Source organism: Tachypleus tridentatus, chromosome 13, assembly GCF_004210375.1.
Source record: "Tachypleus tridentatus isolate NWPU-2018 chromosome 13, ASM421037v1, whole genome shotgun sequence".
NCBI lineage: Eukaryota > Metazoa > Arthropoda > Merostomata > Xiphosura > Limulidae > Tachypleus > Tachypleus tridentatus.
In genome coordinates, this window is record NC_134837.1 from 225,381,527 (window position 1) to 225,406,313 (window position 24,787).

The 24,787-nt window shown below is 31.3% G+C and overlaps 1 protein-coding gene across 2 annotated transcripts in view; it reads left to right on the top strand.

Annotated features, from left to right (window-relative positions):
• LOC143237664 (MTOR-associated protein MEAK7-like) overlaps positions 1 to 24,787 on the top strand; it is a 78,556-nt gene that overhangs the window by 33,177 nt on the left and 20,592 nt on the right. Inside the window, exons 4-5 of one of the 2 annotated variants that reach the window (XM_076477167.1) lie at positions 18,473 to 18,627; positions 20,590 to 20,899. In XM_076477167.1, coding sequence (XP_076333282.1) covers positions 18,473 to 18,627; positions 20,590 to 20,899 — 465 coding nt within the window. Of the gene's footprint in view, positions 1 to 18,472; positions 18,628 to 20,586; positions 20,900 to 24,787 lie in introns of both variants that reach the window. The other variant, XM_076477166.1, reaches the window with a different exon arrangement.

A 24,787-nucleotide genomic window follows, 5' to 3' on the forward strand; every position in this document is an offset into this window, starting at 1 on the left:
AAATAAACACTCAAAATATATATAATTTTAAACTGTGCTTAAAGGTATTGAAATGGAATAATACATAACTTGGAACAAAAGCTCTTGCTATAATCCAGTCTTCATCTGCTGTGGACATTTGAATCTGTCTTCCAGCAGCCATTTGCAGTTTTAAAACAAAATAAAAGTTGACCAGATAAACCTTACACTGTCTGTTAATAAATATGATTTTCTATTTGTTTGCTTGTGCCATTTGATTTCTTTTGATTTCCATGCTCAAAACTTATTTTTAAGTAGCATATCCAGAACTTAATTTTTCATGTACCTTTGATATCAATTGAATAATTAAAGCTCACAGGTCTAGTTCTTGGTATTATGGTGTTGAAATATTTAGGACCAGTGTTGCTGTTTTGGCAATGTTTACATGCAAAATTGTATTTAAACCAGTCTCCACTACTGAGTTGTTTTTTCTTGTTTGTTTTTTGCCCCCTGCTAATACAGCAGTAAGTCTGTGGATTTAAAATCAGGGGTTCAGTTCCCCTCGGTGGGTTCAGTAGATAGCACAGTGTGGCTTTGCTATAAGAAGAACACACAAAAAAAACTTTTTTTTACATCAAATGTAGCAAGTAAAGTGTGCAAGGTATTTGAAAAACAAGTTACAGTCTTGAAATAATTAATGTACATGTTCTTACACAACAAGCACATAGTTTTTACATAGCTTAAGCCCATATATTTTTTCAGGCTTACTATCTTATATTTATCAAATACAAGTTGGAATACCTATCCCCTAGGCAGAAGTTATGGACAGTAACTTACTAGATCATTGTTCTGCAATGCTGTTATCCAGTCTCTAGTAACTTATTCAAGATACATTTCACTTCCTTGCAAATGAATATGCATTTTTGAAATTTTGATTTCTAGCCTGAAATTTTATCCACTGGAATACCGTTTTCAGGTTCTCATCAGCATGCTCAAAGATGTGGTCAGATAACAATGCATTAGTGTGATATATTAGTTATCTTTCCCATTAAGGTAAGTTTCATTAGTCTCTTGAAGATGGAGGCCACATTATGCAAGCCAAATAGCATAACATGAAACTCATACAAACCATTTTGAATGCTGAAAGTAGACTTTCATCATCCATCTTGGTGTGCTAATATCTAAATGCCAGATCTAAGTTCTTGAGACAAGAGGAATTTTCCAGTGCACACAGACATTCACCTGTTGATGACAATGGAAAGGCATTAATGCATGTTACTATATTCACTTGTCCCAAATCTACATACCAGACATACTTACCTTCTTTTTCGTCAATGTATTTGAGAATATCGAGCATTCTTTTAAAGATATAAGATCCCATCTTTTAAAATCTATTGTTTCTCAACACTTTATGCCAGTCCAAGTTAATCTGCTCTTGCATATGTGATCATATACAGAGCCAACAAGTCACAAAGTTTCTGCTGCTACATTAAATATAGATTTCCCACATTCTTTAATTAGTAATTTCAGACAAGGTTTGATGGTCATAACTCTAGTATTACTGCTAGTTTTGGTTACTTTCTCTTTGCTTACCATGCTGATTACCATTCCAGTTAGAAACTGGATAACTGATAGGCTGTAATTGCAGAACAACACCTGGATTTCGTTTTTCTCTATAGAAATAACTTTTAGGCTAATTCTGCATACTGTTTGTACAAGAAGCAGTATATTTAATATGTAGGCTCTACTTCTGCATTATATGGCACTAGTAAGTTACACTTTTTCTTTAGTATAAGTCATAGAATACCACTTGTATAAATGAGTAAGGTACTGTGAGTTCCTCTTCTGTATACAGTAATGCATTCCAAAGTTTCTGAGTCCAGTCTGGTTGCATAGGCAAAAGTTGGCACCAATAAGCTATGCATTATGCATGTATTAAAACCTGATGCCAGAACTAAAATCAGCAGTGACTACTTTCTTTCTGTGAGCAATATAATTATTTACTTTTGTCACTCTTCAAGGGAAAGAGTTCATAAAATATAAACTTGGTCAGTTAAGATGCTCATCTTTGTTCATTTAATTCTTCAATTTATCTTTTTTAAAAGTGATTGCTATTTAGTTTTTTTAGTTGATATTACATGAGTACACTATCCTTTGATACTGTAGTTGATACTATATAAGTATCATATATATACTCCCAAAACAGATGTTTGAGTCACATTTCTCAGTACCAAGCTTCTTACTTTTCATGATGGGTAAGAAACAAACAGTTCATATTCTTTCGTAATATTGGTTTTATCCTTACCTGATTGCCTTGTTTACTTGGTTATTATCAAGTTTCTAAACTTCAGTGTTGTTTTTTAATGGTATGGTCAATCCTTGTTTCATTTTTTGCATTAACTTTATGTTGTGGAACCTCTAGTACTTGCTTTTCATTAAAGTAGGATGACTTAATTCATTACTTATGAACAATGATTATGTCAGTTGCTACCTCATAAATTAATTAATTTCAATTAAATCAACTGTCATAAAAATACAAATAAGTTAAGGTTTCTGATTATTCAGTTTTTTTATTATTCCAACTATTCAAGTAATTGAAGTTTTCTGTTATATTTGCTGTTAACTACAAAGCTGTAGAGAACACAGGGTGGAAGAGAGGCTCATGATTTTAGGTTGTCTGGTTCAATTCCCATCATCAATAAACTTGCCATGTCAGTTATTGCAGATCTTCTAAAGCTATCTACCACTGTTGGCCTTGAGCTATTGCTAGCTCTGGCTAGTTAAGAATTTAATACAGAGTAAATTTACTAGTTTTTTTACATTGTGTCATGTTTGTAACTTGTAATTACTTTAACTGTATTCTTTAATCTTGTACAAATTAACATGGAGGATCTGACTCTCCCCATTGATTTTATTCCAGAAATAAACTATTCTTTATTGTGTAAACAAATATGGATTTTTGGGAATGAAATGAGTCCACAAAACCAAACCCCTACAAATTAACTGTATTATTTAAGTTGTAAAAGTAAACACAGATCTGAGTGCAGTCTCAACACACTTCAATTTTTATTATTTTTTTCAGAAATTAATAAAACCCACAGTACATTTTTACATTACCATATAGTATCAAAAAGATATTAAATATTGATGTTTTCCTTTGAATAAGTTATTAGTTATCATAATAGTTTCTTTTAAAGTTTCCTGAATTCATTATAGTTGAAGTCTACAACAATAAAGTTAAAGCTTCAGACAACAACTGATTATTTCTAGCTAATAAAACAATATGAGTGTCAATTAAATGATAAATTTCCCTTTCCTTTGTTCAGATATTAAAACTGTTTTCTTCAAATGTAGTATTATTTAGAACACACAGCTTTTATAAGAAAAGCTAGAATTCTCTTGATGAAGGTGTTTTTCAAATTTTTTATGCCTATAATAAATGCAAATGCAAGCAGTATGATTTTATAAGTCATGACCTTTTTAAAACAATTTCAGAAATGCATATCCAGATTTAGCAATGCTGTAAACAGTTTTTTCGAAATATGGTTATAAATAACTATTTAATTTTTCAAAAAAAACAAAAAACATTTGAAATGTTTGTTTTTACTGTTTTTATATTCATGTCAGTCAAAGCAATAGAAATAAAGATATAGGTTTTGAAATTATTGGATTATAATTTGACTGAACTAGTTATTTGCTAAATATATTAGTTATTTTAACCTCATGAAATTTATTTATGTTACTTTAGGACCATATGATCATATTTTTGATTTCCTAAAATAGTGTGATGTTAGAGGCAATCTCTTTTCCCTAAACAATACTGAAAATTTTGTTAGTTTTATATGACTGACTTTTAAAAAGTTAACTATTATCATACCAAATCTACATACTGGACATACTTCCATTCTTTCTGTTAATATATTTAAGAAGATCAAACATTCCTTTAAGGCTGTTTGATCCTGCCCTTCAATATCTATTGTTTCTCAACACAATGCCACTCATAGCTCATCTGATCTTGCAAATATAATTACATACTTTTAAAAAAAGTTAACTGTTATCATAACATTGTTGTAAAAAATGAAACTTGAGTGCAGATAGATAGTGCAGAAAATTAAAATGTTGTTACTTGTTACACAGTAATAATATATTATCTGAGTATACTTTCTAGTTTTTTTGTTACTCCATTTCTCAATGGTTTTCAAACTTTGCAATATAATTATAAATATAAAATGTTTTATTACTAAATTAATTGATTTTCTCATTTTTATATTGTTTTGACTTTAAATTGAGGCTACTGAAAGAATATAAAAATAATACTAGATTGTTAATTTGGCTAAGTAACTTCTGCCTAATAAGTAAAATGAGTTGATTTTTCATTTGATCAGAAAGCATATGAGTAAATTTGTAGTTGTAGATGCTCGTACCACAGTGTAAGTCTGTGAACTTGTGTGTTTAAAATGGGGTTTTGATACTCATGGTGGGTGCAGCACTGATAGCCCAATGTGGAGCTTTGTGCTTAGCTATAAACAACAGAGAAAACACTTAAGGTCCAACATTATTGTAAACATATTTATAAAAAGGTAAAAACAATATTGAAATGTCAGGAACAGGTTTGTAAAAATATACACATTACTATTTTAACAAGTGACTGATAAGTTTATAAAATTGTTATTGCTTCCAAATGTTGAAAAAAGAAGTTTTGTTGACTGTATGAAACATTGCAATCTTCTAGAATTAAAAAAGCAATTTAAGTTTAAAATATTGTGCCTAAACTCTGAAATCAGGATTTCTTTTAGCTTTTCATTTTTTCTTATTTTTATCAACTCTTGATAAACTTTTCTTCTTGTGCACAATTTTAAAGTAAATTTTTATGTTAATTCTTTGTTTCAAAAATTTTTATCTTCTGACATTTTATTTAGTACAGTTCATGAAGAAAAACCTTCATATTTTTTACTTCTATACTGCTGTAAAGAGTTTTGCTTGTAAACAAACAAATAATTGTTTAATATCACTGTGTGTGTGTGTGTGTTTCCTAAAGTATGTATGTATGTGTGTGTGTATATCTATAGGGCTTATGTATAACATTTTTAGAAAGCCAGCTGGGCCTCCAAAACATGATTTTTAGAGGCCAATCTTATAGCTCATTGTAAAATATATTCTCTAGTGAAGGTTATCAGAAAAGTCACAGATGTTATATAAATTTAAAGTAAATTAAAGGTATCAACACAGCTCAGTTTATTTTGTTGTGGATTCTTATTTCATTTTTTTAGACCATTTAAATGATTTTTTTTTCATATATTTAATTTCTCTGTAAAGCATAGAATAATAGTACCTTTTTGTTCCCCTTTTAATTAGTGTCCTTTAGTAATCTTAATAAATAATAAAAGAAAATTTTTGCATAACTGTCAATGTACTCTATTGTTGTTCTCTTATAACCCATTAGCATCTAGCTGACAAAGTTGTCAATAAAATGTCAAATGCTTTTGATGGAGAGACAAAAAAAAATCATACAATTTACATTACGACTAACTTTATAACATTCAGTATTTTCATATCCTGGAGCAGCTGTTAATTAGTTATTCATGAATTTGAGTTTATAAAAAGCAAAATCCTCAAATAAGCAACATATGGAAGACAAGCAAATAGCTGTAAAATTTAAATGGCATAGGTGGTGATGGACTAACCTTGGTGTCTTTAACTAATCAAAATAATGAAAGGAAATATAGTGTGTATCATTGTCAGTGTCAGATAATATGTCCCAACATTCGTTTTGTGGATTCTTTCTTTGTTCTCTTTTTTTTAATCACTCTTCATCTACTTTTGAATCTGGACCTTTTCGACATTTGTTCTTCTTGTGCAAAATTATCTTGAGTTCCAAAGATGGATAAGTGTTACGAGATCAAAGTCACTTATTGAAGGTGAGTGAAGCATGACCAAAAGTTGATCAGTAATCTTGTCAACTCCCAGACAAGATCACAACACATTGGTCTTGATCATTTTTATCTTGCTGAATCCTGGGTGATAGAGCAAAGATGCCACAAATGTTAGGTAGCTCCTTTTTGACCTTATGGATGAGAGCAGTCTATAGCTGACCTTTCCTGATGTGCTTGGTGAAATTATGTGATGAAAAGTTGTGGAAAATGGATCAGAGAGACTATCATGAGAATTGCATTATTGTTATTGTTCATTTAAAGTTATTTTATAATATGCAGTGTTTTGCTCATAACTGGTATGGCAACCAGAATTGGGCTGATCATTGCATAATTGGTTGACATTTGGAATTGTTAGAATTTGTTGAATTTCTCAATCATAGGAAACAGATTGCCAAGGAATTAGAAATAACAACACACTGCCACTTTATTCACAACAGCAATATTTTGATTTGTAAGTATGCTTATAATAACTGCCCCATACTTTTTTCTTTTTGATTTGACACAAAGCATGAAACATTATCCACCATAGGATAAAATATCAACACCAGCCTATGCAGGAGCTTACTCATAATACCATTTCAAATTTCTGGCTGGGTTGGGCATAACCCTTTTTTTTTTTTTTTTAGATTAGTATAAGATTGGTACATTGTTTGTGGAAGAGGGTCCATTTTCTCCTTATAATTCTGAAAGCAGAGTTATCCCATTCTGATTGCTTTATTAAGCACTGTCTGGTCCATGCCTTTCTTTTAATACCAGGGGCAAGTGGAATTTACTTTGCCTACATGTTGGGGAGAGAGGATGACATCTTATATTTCCAGAGTGGATGAGTTTTGTATTCTCAAGTTCATTGTGGCAAACAGGATTTGGAGTGTTGCATTTTGTACTACTTCAGATTTGTCCACTTTGGTGTTGCTTACCTTCTTATTGTGATTCTGGTAGTTTGAAATGCATCACTTTGAGGCTACAGGTTGAGATCCACTCACAAATAAATATATAATATTGCGGGTCAAATGCTGTCCTGGGTACCAATGTGGGACTTATGGCCATAGCCCTATAATTTCAACCACAGGCAGAGAGACCTTGGCTACGCAGTTGGAACTTTCATCCACAGTGCGTGATTTAGGTTCTGGGTGATGAGTATACCTGTTCTGGATGTAGTGCAGTCCCCTCATTAGAGTGTTAATCTTCTAATGGCATGCCCATAATTTATGCATGTGCATTTCTTATGAATAATGCCATCACTGGGCCCTCTGCCTCATTAATGCACAAGATGTGAGAAGAGGTAAGTATTTTGTGGAAGTTAACTAAGAGCCAGTGTCAGAGACTGTGGATTGGGTCTGTCTTGAAAAAGTAACATTATCTGAAAGAGGTGATTTATATGCAGAACTAGGATAGCTAGTGCACTGACACAGGTGGAGGTTGTCACATGACAGATATTACCAAGGGCAATTAAATGGAGAATAAAATACTGGTGCAAACCATAAAAATTCATACCAGTGCTTAGATGGGAAAAGAAAAGAAACCTTAGCAGTTTATAGTTGGAGAGGAGGAAATACATTTTTGAGTAAAGAAATTGTTAACTTTATTTTTCTTTTTAATTTGGAAAGTTTATCATTACATATGCAATAAAGATGCAATTAGTTGCATTTTTATTAGGTCAAGTTAAAAAATTTTGGTCAACCAATTTGAAGATTCCTCTTTTTACAAACAAAAACTTTCTTGTGTTGTCAGTTTCTTTGACTTTTCGTTGAAATACTTCATTTGATTTAGAAAGTAGTTGACTTCAAAATGTTTAGAGTGATAAGAAGAATCTCCAAACTTATGGCTGAAGTGAACGATGTATTTAGGCTATGAAACTCTTATGACAGTCCTGTAATGTTACATAGTTATCATGTACTAGTCACAAAATCAATCCCTGTTTTCATTTTCCTCTCATTCAATGAAAAATTGGAAAAAAGGAGATTGTGAATATTTTTGCCATTGCACATATTTTGGTACTTCAACAGACTATCAAGAATATTACACAGTGTACATGCTTAGTGTCTATGCCTGCTTCTGTTTTTACAGCAACCTTCCAGACCTTATTATGGTTATACTCGATTACAATGTTTATAAACAGCATTTTATTTATTATATCTACCAAATAAAATCATCATAAAATAAGATATGTTTAATTGAACATATTGCTTATTTAATAAATATAGTAGGTAACTACAAAATATTTTGATAACTTAAATCCTTGTAGAATGTTATTTTTCTGTTTATTCATATTCAAGCAATGTATTTAAATAAAATGGCTGTTTGTCTATTTAATTGTTTCTGATTCCAACTGTGATATGTTTTCATTATTTTAGTTATCAATTTATTTGACTTGCCAAAGATCAGTGTGAGATAACTACATATTTTAAAATCAAACCTAATGGTCACAATATATATTAATTCAATATTTGTGATTCATTTACCAACTAGTAAATGTAAAAATTATCTTTGAAAAAAAAAAACGTTATGGCAAGAGATTTTTAGACAAAAATATATTTTATGCAAAAAATCAATTTCATGAAAGAATAATGCAGTAGTAAAAAAAATTTGAAGCTAATCATATAATTAATTAGCAAATATCACTAATCATCCAGCTATACATACTGTAAATGCCAATTTATACCTATATATTTGCATAATCTCAAGTTAAGAACAATTTAATGAATTCTATAGAACTAAAACATTTCAGGATTCACCCTTTTACCTCTGTTAAGATAACCATATTAGAAATTGTTATAGAAGACTAATAGACTTCAGTGAATAAAAAATTCTGCATTTTGAAACTAAGAACATAATATCCTTATGAATTAAACCAAAATTTTAATAATTATATAGCTTTGAGTTTGCCCTCCAGTGGTTCAGTGGTATGTCTGCAGACTTACAATGCTAAAATCTGGGTTTTGATACCTGTGGTGGGCAGAGCACAGATAGCCGATTGTGTAGCTTTGTGCTTAATTCAAAAACAACAACAACAACAGCTTTGAATTTGAGTAATGATTACTGTATTACTAATTTTTTCATTACATATAACATTTTTCAAAAATTGAAAAACTAGAGGTAAAGGAAAGAATAAATTAAAATGGGTTGATTTTTTAGTCATATAGATAATATTTTTATTCTAGCATTAGAGTACATAAATTATTTTTCAAAAAGATTTATCAACTTAATTTTCCCAAAATAAGAGCATTAATTAGTGTAATAAAAATTTTTAATTTTCAAAATGAACATGTAGTGCAAAACACTTACTTGTAGATATTATAAGATATTGATTAAAAGTCAATGATTTATCAAGTTTTGAAAAGAGAAACCATAAATCATCCTATATAAACTTTCATATTTGGCAATTAATTTTAGACATAATATTCAATGATTTGCAGATTTCTAAAATTGTTCATCAATCTATAAAAAAATGTTTCCTTCTAAAACACTTTGTGAAATCCAGTTGGTCCATTACTATATTATTATAAAAGTTTAACCAATATAAATGAAAATGAAGTTAACTTACCTTGTAAGTGTGAAAATAGTTTATTTATTGATACTTTTCATAAACACATTGTTCCTTGTAACTTGAAAATTATAAAAGATGAAATATTACGTGAAATACTCAAAAAAAGGATCTAAGTACAGAATAGTCACAAAATATAATAAGAGTAATATTCTAAAATCTTTTGAAAACAATACTGAAGAATGTATTTTAAAACTTAGCTATATTACATCTTATCCACGTAGATGGTTTCTGTAATGGAAGTTGTATGTACTTAAAAAAAAATTAAAATTATCCTATATTAACATAAAGAAATACCATACAGATTTATTGTTTAATCAGTTAAAAGATAAGATTCAAGAATTGCAAGAAAAATATGTTATAGTTTCCATTGATAAGGCTAACTGTAATATTGGTATCATTTGTAAAAAGTTTTATGCATTAATTGTGATAAAAGAAATCAATACCACACAAACATTTAAACTTATTAACCAATCTAAAGATACATTAATTAATTATTTCATGAAAGCTTATAATAAACTTTATTGTAAACAAAATCCTTATGTACATTTACCATTTCTTTGCTATTCCCAAACTTCATAGATCTTCAATAAAATTTAGATTTATTTCTAATTCAGTAAGAATAGTTGTTAAAGAACTGGCTATATTATTAAATAAGTTACTTAATATTTTACTTGATAAAATTAAAAATGTAAGTGTTAATAACAAAAAACATACTTTTTGGATAATAAAAAATAATCAACCTATTTTAAAATATCTAAAAAATTGTTAACAAATAAATAATATTCAAACATTTCATTTCACCACATTATACACTACAATTCCATTAAAAGATTTAATCTTTGTTTTAAATTCATTAATAGAACAGTTCCATTATCTTTTTATAGAACTAGAAGAAAGAAAATTTAGCTCCAAAAACATAAATATTAAGTTTCTGTATTTATAATAATTATATATTTTTGAATAAACAGGTTTTGTAAACAAGTAATAGGAGTTCTGATGAGAACTAACTATTCAACTTCTATAGCAAATTTACATCTTTACTGTCATGAGAACAGATTTATTGAAAACTACACAAATCCATAAATATTTACATTAACTTACAGACATATAGCTGTTTTAATTAGTATAAATAATCCTGAAATAAATAATGTTATTAATGCTGTTTATCCAGAAGAATTAGAAATTGAAAATACTTCAATATCTAATACGAGGGCTGTTCAAAAAATACGCGGACTGACGTCATAAAACAAAATGTACTTTATTTAGAAGTTACAGGTCTGGGACCCCTTCAAGGTACTCTCCTCCCCAACGCACACACTTATCCCAACGGTGTTTCCACTTGTTGAAACAGTCCTGGTATGCTTCTTTTGTAATGTCCTCCAGCTCCTTCGTCGCATTTGCCTTAATCTCGGGAATCGTCTCAAATCTTCTTCCTTTCAAGGGTCTTTTGAGTTTGGGGAACAAGAAAACATCGCAAGGAACAAGGTCAGGTGAGTAGGGGAGGTGAGGAAGAATAGTGATTGAGTGTTTGGCCAAAAACGCACGAGTTCTGAGGCACAAATTTTGCAGCAACATGGTGCATCTTCAATTTTTCGGTCAAAATCTCGTAACAAGATCCAACTGATATCCCAAACTCTTCAACAAGCTTCCTAACAGTAAGACATCGATTTGCCCGCACCAGGGTGTTGATTTTATCGACTTGTGGGTCGTCAGTTGACGTGGAAGGACGCTCATCATCTTCAATGGACTGTTGACCATCCTTAAAACGTTCATGCCACTTGAAACATGCCGTACGCTTCATAGCAACATCACCGTAAGCCGTGTTAAGCATAGCAAAAGTTTCAGTCGCAAATTTTCCAAGTTTAACACAAAATTTCACAGCAAGTCGTTGCTCCTTCAGGTCATTCATTCTGAAATCTGCCAAACGAAAAAATCGCACTTCACTTAAAACCGCGTAGCTAATACACAAATGAAGATATTTGCAATCGGGAAATGGCGTCGTAATCAGCTGATCTGTGCGAACCTAGCGACACCAAGCGGATTCCACTGGAACCAACTGGAGCCGCGCAATTCAAACAGTTCGCATATGTTTTGAACAGACCTCGTACAGAAGCACATTATTTAAATTTTGAAATTTGAATAACTTATAAGGATATCAATGAAAATATTTTTTTGATAGGAATATACCACACTTTTGTGTTATAAGCATTATAACTTTGCAATTATTTAGATATTGTAAAATTTGTAATAAATTACAATGGATTTTAATAAGGAAACTTTAAATAAAATCATTAAACTGTTCTGTAACAAATATAAGAATGTACTTAATAAATATAGTCATAGTAGACTTAATAAGTGGGTGGCGGTTGGGAGCTATACTAGTTTATTATAGATGACTGGATTGGACTCTTCGGTACTGTAATTTGTTTACTGGGCTACCAGTTAGTACCTTTCTATTATAATGGAGTATCAATCTCTCTTCCTTTTTTTAATCTGTGCATGTAATTTCTTATTTTTCTCAACAAATCAGAACAAACAGTTGTAACTGTGTAACAAGTGTAAATTAACATACTGTACAATTTTCCATCAGTAAGCCTGTGAACACGGACAATTTTCTACAAATAATGAATTTTTTTTTCTCATTTATGGTAGGTGGAGTATTTCCACCTGAACTAGCATCATAATTCCATGTAACTTTCATTTTCTGGAATGTTTCATTAATCATTTGTTGTTCCTTTGATCTGGTTGAGCTTTGTCATTTTGGCTTGAAAACTGTTATTAATTGCTTACATTCTCATATGTATTGGCCTTGTTTCTCCACAGTTATGATAGTTACTTCTTCCTGGTATTCTTTAGATTTACTTATTCCATACAGGCCTGCATTTCCTAGCAATATGTTCCTTCATATCTACTGTATTATGTTTATTTTCTCTCTTTTTGTTTAACAAGCAGTCTCATTAATTTTTTTCTTTTTGTCTAATGTTCTGTTAAGGAAAGTTGATGTTTCATTACTACAGAATCTGATATCCTATTAACTTCTAGTTGTTACATTTATTATTTCATATGCAGCTTTAATGGGTTGTAGTTCTGTCATTAACTGCACACTTCCTTTAAAGACGTACACCTACTCTACTAGAACCTGATCCTCTTGTTCTGTAGTATTTATAAATTGGGCAAGTCTCCTCTCACCATCTTCAAATTCAGTTAAGGTTTATAATGTTTTATGTATACCATTCCATAACTTTACTCTGGTTACTTCTTTCCAGATCACACTCCAAACCTGTTAGATAAGGTTGCTATCAGTGATTCATAATTGTGGTTCTCTGCTGGAAAATTACCTAATGGTTTCAAAGCAGGTCCTGTTAAGTTCAGAGATGCCAACTCTTTCAAATGATTGAGCGTAATGATTGTAGACAGAGCCCTTTATCATTTGTGGCTACTAGGCCTGACCAATGTCTCTAAGCTGTTTATTATTTATTACTGCTATAAATTGCTCATTTATGACTGTGTTTTGTGTATTTAATAAATAAATTTTAAAAAATTCTTTTGAAATTATGTCTTTTATTTAGTTCAGAGTAACAAACATACTGGTAAAACAACATTGAACATGCACAAACAGTAAGCAGAAAAAGCCTTTGTGTAAGGACTAGTTTATATCATGTTTATGGCACTTATTGTAATAGTTTTGCAGCTGTTCCAGTCTTTGCTTTCATGAGAATGTCTCTGGATGGTTGGAAGTTATACCAACATTGTCTATTTGACTGCATACACATCTTGTGTGTTATAATACTGCTCAAAACTGAGGTGCTCAAGTTTGGTCTGAACTTGCTTTTGTTTTTAGTCACTAAACTAAATATCCTTTCACTGTCAGCATTAGAATGGAAGATTGTAAGAATTCCAAACATAACTGTACACAGAATGTCATACTTCTGGTTGCCATTTCCATCCTTAACTGTAGACAGCTGAACCCAAAACTTGTCAACATTCAACTGAAGGACAGTCTCTGAGAAAGTATCAGTTTGATAGTTCAGATATTGCCCTTCCAACTTGTCAATAGTGTCGTGCTCATGTGTGTTGACAATGACAGGATACCTGTCTGAAAAGAAGCGTAGACTAGAGAAATCTTTGCTTACTTTCAGTTTTGGATCAGCAACCTCTGCATGAATCAGAAGTTCATTATTTAGAGAGAAATTTTTCATTATGTAATTTGTGGCTGCAATATAGTATTTCTTGACACTGGTGTAGAAGCTGATCAGGTCCAGGTCCTTTTCATATTTAACAATGTATTCCTTGGCAGCATTTCTAATAGAAACTGCCTCATCAGATTTGTGTAAGGATTCATTATTGTAGTCAAGTTTAGTGATGTTGCCTTCAAGATATTCTGGCTTGATGTATCTGAAAAGTATATTTTTAACTTGTGTAATCAGAGTTATATGCATAATATGTATGCAAGGTTCTTCTCTTTGCAATATCAAATTGTATTGCTCAAATAAAGGAATTGCAGACTGAAGAAAAAGACAAAATAACAAGTTCATTTTGTTGTCCAAAAAAACTGTTAACTTATCTAACTTGCTCTGTGCATAACTTTTCTTGGTTACTTCCTTGCTAGCTTTTGTTTTCTTCTCTTTTTTCATTGATTGTCTCTTCTTTAGTTCAAGGTCAGACTGCCTAAACATATATTGAGTTATATCAAATGTTTCTTTGTCTGCTTTTGGAGACTGTTGTCTTGTGCCCCTGTGTGGCTGAGAGGATGTCTTGACTGTGTCCCTGTATGGCTGAGAGGATGTCCTGATTGTTAAAGTCTTGCTACATGACTGAGCTGCACATTTAGATCCTTTTGAATCTAGTTTTTCCTTTTCACAGTGAAAATACTTCTTCAGTGGCTTCCACATGTCCAATATTCTGTTGATGCACACCTCAAGTGATAGCCATCTTGTGCTAAAAAGTTGTAGAATTTTTCTTGTTTCTTTGTCATACAATCCTTGAAACTCTTTGAAATGTTGTTTTCTGCTAGCACTTTTGTCCAGAAAATAGTAGATATCTATCAATATATCAGAAACTGGGCAGGGCAGTTTTCTGAAAGCTTTCTAGGCAGCAATATTCATGAGGTGACAGGCACAGCCCATAAAGTAAATGCTAGGTTGTCGTCTTGAGATGTGTCCCATCACACCTTTACCTATACCAGACATAACTGAGGAAACATAACAGTTTCCCCATGGAATTTTCCTCTTTGTCACTTCGTGGTCCAAAAGCTTGAAAATATTCTCTCCCATTGAAGCTCCTTTCCATTCCACCATTGTCAAAAGAGAACAAACAATTTTTCCAAGCAACAGGTCAAGATATCATACAACCACTGGATACAGTTTTGAGTCATCCATGTCTGTGGATCCATCTGTGGCTAAACTGTAAACACTGTTAGTAAGTATGCTTGAAATCATTTTGTCATCTTCACAACCCAACATTTGTACAATGGCTGTAGTTTTGGTTCTAGAACAGCCATATTTTTCCCTATATCAGAGTCTGGGAACATTTTTCTGAATATATGTCCTGCATGATTAGTTACAGCTAGGGGTAAATTATGAGCAATGACAAATTGATTGAACATCACTTCTGCATTTATGGTTCAATATTCTGAATTCTTACTTATAAATGTCATTAACTGCATCATTTTTGTCTTCGCCTCAGCCTTTTGTTGGTGAGATGCTGATTTTGTATGTCTGGAACAATCGTTTATACCGCCATGCGCTACAGAAAAATCGATATGACAAACTGTACAAAACTGTCACTGAATTTTGAAGCAATGACCGATATTTCGCATTATACTCTTTCCTAAATTTTTGATTCACAGTTTTAGTCCTTTTAGATTTGCCAGAAACAAGACAGTCTGGTGAACGAGGCCTCTTTTTTTCCATCTTGTGAACAATCACATTGGTGTCTCTATGACCCTTAGAAAACGAGAAATACCCATCTATGCAAGCGCTGAGTGGCTGACAAGCACTGATGACGTAACTATGGATTCTTCCACGTACCCAGTATGGAGAAGCACTGCACTCAAACTATTGGTAGACGACATTGATTTGACAATTAACCAACTCTCTTAACCTTCTACAATTCTTCACATCTTCCATCATTGTAGTCAATTTAAACCTTTTATACCTTGAATACATTTTTTAATCTTATCTTTTATCAACTGATCTTTTTTTTTTTTTACTTGCAGTCACTTTTTCTATAAGAAACATACCTATCTTGAACATTTAAGAATTTATTAGGAAAACTTTTCCACATAGTACCTTCAACTACTTCAGTTGTCCAATTCACAGAGGGTAATTATTGTCTCCTCTCATCAAAATTTGTTGCTTTTTCTTAATTTGAAATCAAACTGACATTATTCCTTTTCTCCTTATATAGTAAAACATCAAAATTTAATTAAGAATGATCACTTGCACCCTGATGTTCCCCAGTTTCTACTCTATCAGCTATGTTATTAGATTTTAACAATAAATCTAAAATAGTTGATCCTAGTAGATTCTATAACCAATTGTTAAAGAAAAAGATCCTGTACAGTTTCAAAGATGTGTCTTCCCCATGATTTAACTCCAACATTTTTCAGTTTTTTTGTCTGAAGTAAAATTGTTTCGTAATTACAACCTCATAATTAAATCTTTATTTTACTGAACAGTTTCTTGTTAATTTCAGTCTCATCTGCTGGTCTTTAATAAATTCCAACTAAAAGCCTTCTCCCCTTATAACTACTAATAAAAACCTAAACATTTAACTTTATTCCTCTTACCTTTGATATACTCAATATTAACAGGATGGAACTCACATTTTACATATAAAACCACTTCCCCATTTTTTACAGTACTCTATCTCTGTTAAACAACCTATCACATTGTACTTCAAAGAAATTCTTATCATTCAATTTTTCTATATTTAGCCAGGTTTCAGTTATTCCCATTATATCAAAATTCACAGTTGCAGCTAGTGTTCTTAAATCATCCATTTTATTTTTCATTATTGTAATACTAGGAATATAACAGTTTAGATTAGCATTAAAACTATATTTGTTCCTTGTTTCCATACTATACTAGGAGTAGGCAATGAATAGGTCCAGAATAATCAAAAACAGACAGAGAAATGGGTATGAAGTTGCCTTTACAGTTTTATGTCTTTAGACCTTGCAAACAAGCCAGCCTGTACCCCACTTATGTGTAAACCATTTGTTCCAGAAAGTTCCATTTTCCTATTGAACTGATCCCACAAATCCAACCAGCCAACCTGCTCATCCTAACATGTTAAACTAAGCCTAGCATTTAGCTCAAATGACCAATGTACAGTTTCATCCCCAAAGTTATAGTTTGGGCAGTTTCCCTGACAAATTTGAATTTTTATGGCCCTTTTCTTTGAATACCTGTATCAGTGCCTTGTACTTAACAATAAGTTCTTACTTATTTTTCCCAACATAATTAACCCTATGTTTCCTACAAAGACTGCATCATTACTCACACCCTTTACTGTATTACTTGCTTTGTTGGTTATATTTTCCATCTCTCATCTTGGATAACATAATCTAATTTTTTTCTCCTTTTTAACCCCATAGACTTGTATATACATGCCATATGAAAGAATCTACTGTAACAATAACTTATGTTTTTTTATTCCCATTCTTATCTGTCCATTTTTTCATCATTCCCATCTTTTTCATCATCTGCACAAACTTGTGAGTGTTGATTACATTGACTAGTATCATATAAAATAAGTGATCAATCAAAATTAACATTAAATTGGTTAGTGTCATGAACATAATCAACTAATTGAAATTAGGATTTGTGATTATTCCAAGCAATTAAAATAGCACAACCAAACTTCCTTTGTCCATCTGTATTATGGCAAAGCCACTAAGGCTATCTACCACTCTATCACTAATTTCAAACTATTGACAAGAGGGAGGACAAATGACTGGCAGCACCCACCAATGTTTTTTCTTGCTTGTATATACTATGCTTTGAGGAGCATTGTGCTAATCAGTTATTCAAATGTAATCAATTAATTGACTAATGCATACCAGTGATTGCTCAACTTCATGTATGTATGTATGTATATGTGTGTCTTTCATAGATCAAAACATATATGTAATGTTTGTAACTACTCATGCTTTAATTAGTATTTTCCAGATTTATAACATTGATCTTATTATGTATTAATGCTTGTGAAAAACTTACTTTGGTCATTATTAAAACAAAGAGTGAATAAATACATACATAAAGGTTTTATACTCATTAAATAAAAATGGAGTTAGAGAATCATGAAAGTAGACTAACTCCCTTCCATTCAAAGTACTACTGCTGTAACTTGTGGTTATGTGTAACATAAATAGATAACTTAAACCATCAGTTATTGTGATATGTATCATTTGATAAAAATAAGGTTGGATCTAAAGTACCTCTGTTTGAACTGAATTAAAATTAAGAAAGGAAATGCAGGACAAAAGTTATTTGAGAAAAATCTCCAGGCATACAATTTATTAAACTAAAAATTCCAGAACAACTGTTCTCTTAATGTATGTATATAGATATAACAGAGCACTGGAAAATTCTTAGAGAGAATACTTAATTTTGATCTTTAAATTGTAATATTTCTTAGATGTGCTTTACACTATAACATCAGTTATTTTGTTTGGAAGATGGTGAAAAATAAGTTGATCAAAATTGACAATGTAAAGCAACTTTATATTGCATGGTAGTATGTAATTTATAACAGTCCAGCTGTCACAGAGTATCTACATTATTCTTAGTGTTTTTATACACTATACAAAGACTAACTTTTATTACACTGTTTCCATTATGTTGCTAATACACAACACTTGAATTATTTTATATATTCTGGGATACTTAAAAGCGTGTAGTATTTTATCAAGAACATTTTTACGATGTTAATAAAATATAGTTAGCAATTGTAGAAAACTATTTAGTAACAGCTTATTTTAGTTGCCTGTTTCATTGGATTTCAAACTAAGTAAATTTTTTGTTGCTAGATAACCCACACAGTGATGTGCAGCATCTAGATGTTTCTGATCAAGTTTATACTGAAAAAGATATTGAAATCTGGTTAACAAAATGCTCCTTTATGGTCATGGTGTTGGAAATGGTGTTTAGAGCTTGTTTCAGAGTACTATCTGAATCATCTTTGGTAAGGCATGCAGAAGTATGATATTAACTTGGTATTTTGTATATATGATAATGATTTTGCTTCTTTTTTGTGTTCTTGTTATCACATGATATGGTAGTCATATAAAGCAGTAGTTATACTTCAGTTACAGCAAACAGACATCTACCAATTGTAAAATGATATAGTATAGACACCACTGAGAACTGTAATTCTTATGTGGTGTGGAATTTTATATGCTAGTTATTATTAGGGAACATGTGCATTCTAATTACCATATCTAGATGTCCACTTTTTACAAAAGTGTAAATATGTTAATGATTTTCAATTAAAGAGATCAGTAGATTGATACTTCAAATTTTAATTTTTATTGATCATTTTATTAAGGTAACAAAACAAAAACACAACATATAAATTTGCTTCTACATTGTACTTCATGTAACATGCAGTAATATTATAAAATTAAAATTCATGATCAGTTATGTATAAATAGGCTGTGATTGTGGTGTAGCCTTCACAAAGTATAAGAAAAAATTATTATGTAGTAGCTGCACTGACTCCTAGAGAAAAGAATACCAATAATAAAATCTTGATTTCATTCTAAAAGTTCAAAGAATATTGCTGGATGTTTAGGTAACTTTGTTGAAAACTAATTTGGAATTAAATCAGACAAGTTAATATTTTAATGACCATTATTCATATTAAAATATATTTAAAATAGTTATATTTTTATTCTGTCATTATTATGGTCAATTTGTACTAATAAACTTTAGTGAATAATTTTTTGTCATTTGCACTACTGCTTCAAGATGAACTTGGGAAACCCCTGTTATTGTCTCAACCCATACTGTGAAAACAGAGCAATTTCAGCAGCTGCATAACCAATCAGAGAGAAAAATGAACTGAAAAAACATTTTCTTAAGTAGGACTAATTTTATTCAGCCAATTTTGTCTAGTAACTCTGAGTATTTAGGGAAAAAAAACAAAAAAACATTTTTCTGAATGTGAAATTTCATACATGTAAATATATTACCCTTACTGTGTTATTTTGTAAAACTTATTTTACTTTTTAACTTGATTACATTCTTCCTGTAAAATTAGAAAAGAATGTTCTCTTCAGAAGAGTGTTTTAAAGCTTGATTTACAATGAAAATATAACATCTTAAATTTGGATTGATTAAAACATTGTTTTCAATGTTTTGCTGACTGTGATTCACTTGTACTTTAGGTATTTTATCATAAATTAATAATGATTAAAATTAAATGGAAAATTCTTTTCCATTTCATCTGATCTTTAAGAAGCCTACCTCTTATGTTGAATTTTTTTCTACTTTAATTGTAGGGTAAAATCATTATAAGAACAATATTATATTTTATCAGATTGTATTCTAGTCAGATTTTTAATATGTTAATGTATTTTTTTGTAATCTTTCTAATGGGTATGTCTCTTAATTCACTCGAACGTTTTCCCTGTGTTTTACAATGGTGAAAGTAAGTTACATCAATTTCTTGCCCAGTGTATGAGTTTTGCTTTAAATTTATATTTTAAAATCATGAATGGTTGAGGATCTTTGTCTTTTAAGGCAAATGTGGAGGGGAAAGATTTACTATGCAGGCATACTAATGTCTTTTACCCCCTTCCCCTTTATTTAGTACATTTCTGATAAAATTCTTGAATTTTCTTATTACTGAAAATATGTGTAGTTTTAACAATATAAAAGTGACTGGGTTCCTTTCTTATCCATTTTTCTTCCATTGTGTGCACAACATGTGTGCTATGACAGACTCCACACATTTAATAAAGAGGGAGAGTAGCTTGAGTTTATTATCCAGTGGTATGTACTTCACCTTTATATTATGATGCATTATATAATTTTCAGTAAGTGATAAAAGCTAATACTGCTATCCACTAATTACTCTTTTGGGATTTTAAATGTGCATGTTCAAATTGTCTTAGAATGTACATGTTTGTTAACTTTTCAGCAGGAAGCAGCAGCATCACAGTCACAGAGCTACAGTTTCCAACCTCTACCCTTTTGTGTGGGTGTTGATTGGAAGAGATTTAAAACATTGTTGGATATACCCTCTGTTCTTCTGCTGAATAGCCATCTTCCACCAGCTTATCGAAGTACCTGGCACCTATTGTTTTCATCTAATGCTCATGGGGAAAGCTTCTCTACTATGTTAACACGGGTAGTATGCCAAGGCCCCTCCATACTGTTGGTTCGTGACAAGGATGGATATGTGTTTGGAGGATTTGCTTCAGAAGCATGGAACCCTAGCACAAAATTTTCTGGTAAAGTTTAATTTTTTTCTCTTCTAAGCTATTTTAACTCTCAACATAGGTTTAGAAAAATCCCATTTCTATTCAGAGCAATGACTTATTCGTCACACTTCAACAATTTCAGCAAAATTGTTACTTTAACCTTCAAGCTAACTACAAGCAACTATCAGAATTATGTAGAGGAGAAAATCCTCTTTATATTAGTTATAAACTTAAGCTACTTAGTAGTAGGTGGTACTAGATTAAGAACTTTCAAATGATTGATTTGAAGGACAGAGTCATTCTAGTACATTTGCTAAATATACTGATATCTCAATAAATCATAGAGGTAGGAGGTTCTTATTTTATATTTAGCTTGTCTGTATCTCAAATTTGAGTATCTAATTCATTATATACTTGTATATGTTGTATAGTGGATGTAATAAAATAAAAACTGAACAATAAGACAACTGTTTGTTATGTGACACACAAAAATCGATAGTTAACATTTTTTTCTTTACATTTCCTTTTAAATTACAAATTATGTTTTGATGCTAATCTCATTGATGTAAGTAGTAAAATTTTGAAAATAGCACTCCAAAACTGGACACATGCACTTTTACCTACCCAGGGCAAAAAGGTTAATAAGGTGCAATTAATTAAATGTTTAAACTGTTTCTAGGTGGTGAAACAATTCATGTGATAGATTAATTTATATTTTTTAATCTTTTATTCTGCTATAAATAGCTTAACTATCCTTTAATAATGAGATAAAGGTAAATATAAGTATTTATTTTGGTTTCACTCTTGTAGTATGTAAATTTTAAGTTATTCTTTTGTATTAAAACACTACTTTTATATGACAGTAATAATTTCCTCTAATAATAGTTACTACACTAATTAAAATAAGCTGTATTAATTACATTTTGGTAAACTTTGGATCTGTAGCTCTGTGTCTACACCCTGTGAAGTTACATAAAAATTAGCCTTTCATATAAAAACTCCATCAAAATATGATGCAAATTTTTTTTCTACATTGTAATAAAGAACATAAAAAATTACCATATCTACTTACTAAAACTGTGTTAAATTCATCTGTATCACTATATTCAATTCAAACAATCTTAAACTTACCCTTGCTAAATATATCTACATTCCATTAACACATTATATTTAATATTACATGTTCAGTCATTACAGTGAGTTTGTAAAGACTTCTCCATGTCTGGCAATGGAGTTTGGTCTTACATTTAGTACTCTTGACCAGAGCATATATTCCCTATCTCTGGTAAGTCATGACAGCATTACTGATAGTTCTGAGCATATATGTTAAGCATGTAGTTGTCTGTTTCTTGAACATATATGATGATGATGAGGCTGTTTGTGAGTAATCACATGTTTCCTATGATATTTGACCAATAAGTTATGATAAAATAAAAACAAAAAACAAGGACATTTCTGCCTAGTGGATGGAATTTCCACATTACTGTAAAGGAGTTTGTTTGAGGAAGATAGTGATTTCACTGTCTGTGGAGAGTGTTGCCCATACAGGTAAGCTTTTATCAAACCAATACCAATTCTGCACTAGCAACCATTATTTCATTACCATTACTACTGATTGCAACAGGTTTTGTAGACATGATGTGTTCCATAAGATAATCTAGAAGCTTGCCAGATGGTATTACTATACTATGCTGGACTGTCACTCATGGACTATCGTGAGTAAAACTAAAGGGGATCCTGCCCATCACTGCTGATCCTCAAATTGAAAGAATAAGGGTAAATTTGCTTTTAAAAATTTAGAGAATGTCACTTATGGCACTGTTGCGCAGGGCTATCCAAGGTGCATTAGACCCCCACCCCTCCAGTGTTAAAATGGATTCTTAAACACATAGAGAAGAGGGTGAAGTTGAGGGCCCTCCTACTCAGGTCCCTGGAGTGTTATTCCAGATGTTGGTAGAAGCAGTAATAGCCTATGTGGGAGCTTACTATTAAAATTGGTTCAGATTTGATGCTTGGCTATCCAGTTGAGATGTGTATGGCCCTTCTTTTTGATCAATATTGATTCAGGATGGAACCACTTTGTGTTCAGAAATGAGGAAATAATGAACCACCTTCCATGAACAATATACTGAACCAATATTGATCAAAAAGAAGGGCCATGCACATCCCCACTGGATAGCCAAGCTTATCCCCATTCTCCCCATAACTGAGGAAGCAGGTGGAAGGCTTCTTGCCCCCTCAGTTTGGGAATGAGATGAATGTTCATAATTCCAGAGTGGATAAATTCTGTTCCTTTAGTTGAGTCAAACATACATGATCCTGTCATTCTGAACCTAAGGTGTTGCTCACATCCTTGTTGTGATTCTGGTGGTTTGAAAAGCATCACTTTATAGCTACAGATTGAGATCCAATGAAAATAATATCTATATATAACATTGAGGTCCAATTGCCCTAGTCATCAACGTGGGATATAGGGAGCAAAATCCTTTAATTCCAATTCCTCGTAATGGAATCTCATCTATCTGGTGTAGCTGGCATATAGTAATAATCACTCATATACAGTTTCACCATTGATACAGGAACTACATTCAGGGAGAAGAGCATACCTGTTATAGATATAGTGAGGTTTCCCCACTCAGTTACCACTCTTATATTGGTACACCCATGATCTATGTAGATACTTTCTGTTTGTATAATTCCCTCACTGGGCCCCTCCACCTTCTCAATGTGGGACTTTAGCTATAAGTGGTGGCAGAGGTAGGTTATGTTTTGCAAGTTAACATTTTCCTAAATTAAAAATGTATCTCCAGTAGTACTTACCTCCACTGACACACACTCATCCTTCCTCCCAACTAAGAGCTGGTGTTAGAGACTGGGATGAAGTTGGTTTTGAAAAAGTGATGCTTTTATCTGAATAAATAAGGTGCTTATAAACAGTACCACCATAGAGGTCACATTGATATTGGTGAAGAGTATCACAAGACAATTATTGCCAGTGGCAATTGAAAGAGTTATTAAAGAATTGAACAAGCAAAAAAGAAATTAGACTAATGATTAAATTGGTAAAGGAAGAAACCCTGATGGTCATTGGAGGTATAATTGAAAATATATTTTCAATTTAGGAAAATATTAACTTTTGTAGCATTTTTTTTTCTGAAATGCTCTTACTGCTTTTTTCTTTCTTGTTTTACTGGTAGTTTTAGTATGATTTTGGTAATTTTTATTGTTATTTACAGGGAAAATGGCCATTTCCTTATGTTAAATTTAGGTGAGCAGTCTGCTTTCTTTAAAGACACCATAAACATGAAAAAAATACAATTGATTGTGCTTGGAGTTGTTTAGTTTGTTTCACTTGTGGTTGTTAACTGACTTAAAAATTGATGTAATCCTGTTTGTACTGGGTTTTGATAACTTGTCTATCACTTAAATTGTTACAAATAGCCATTTTTTTATAAAACTGTAATATCATGAAGTCATTGTTTTTTAGGATTAAAATTTCCTTTGCCTCTTAGGTAATTTATTTATGCACATCTTTCATGAAATCATCTTCAAAGTTGAATTAAAATGTTGGCCTTAGCCTTAATAGTGTGTGTGTGTATTTTGGTTTTTACCTGCTTACTTAGAATGTCATATAATAGACATTTTACTTCATCAGACATTTATGTGTGAAATTTTGCACATTTATTATATTAAACTGATGTTATTATACCTCATAGCTATAACTGTCTAAGCTAAGTTGTATATATCTGTAATGTTAATATATTAAACTGGTCTAAGTATATAATAGTTTTTACATAAACTTTGCATCTATAGGTGACTAAGTTAAGCTGTATATATTTCTAGTGCTAATATATTAAATTTATAAACTGGTCTTAGTATATAGTAGTATTTATATAAACTTTTAGCTGTAGCTGACTC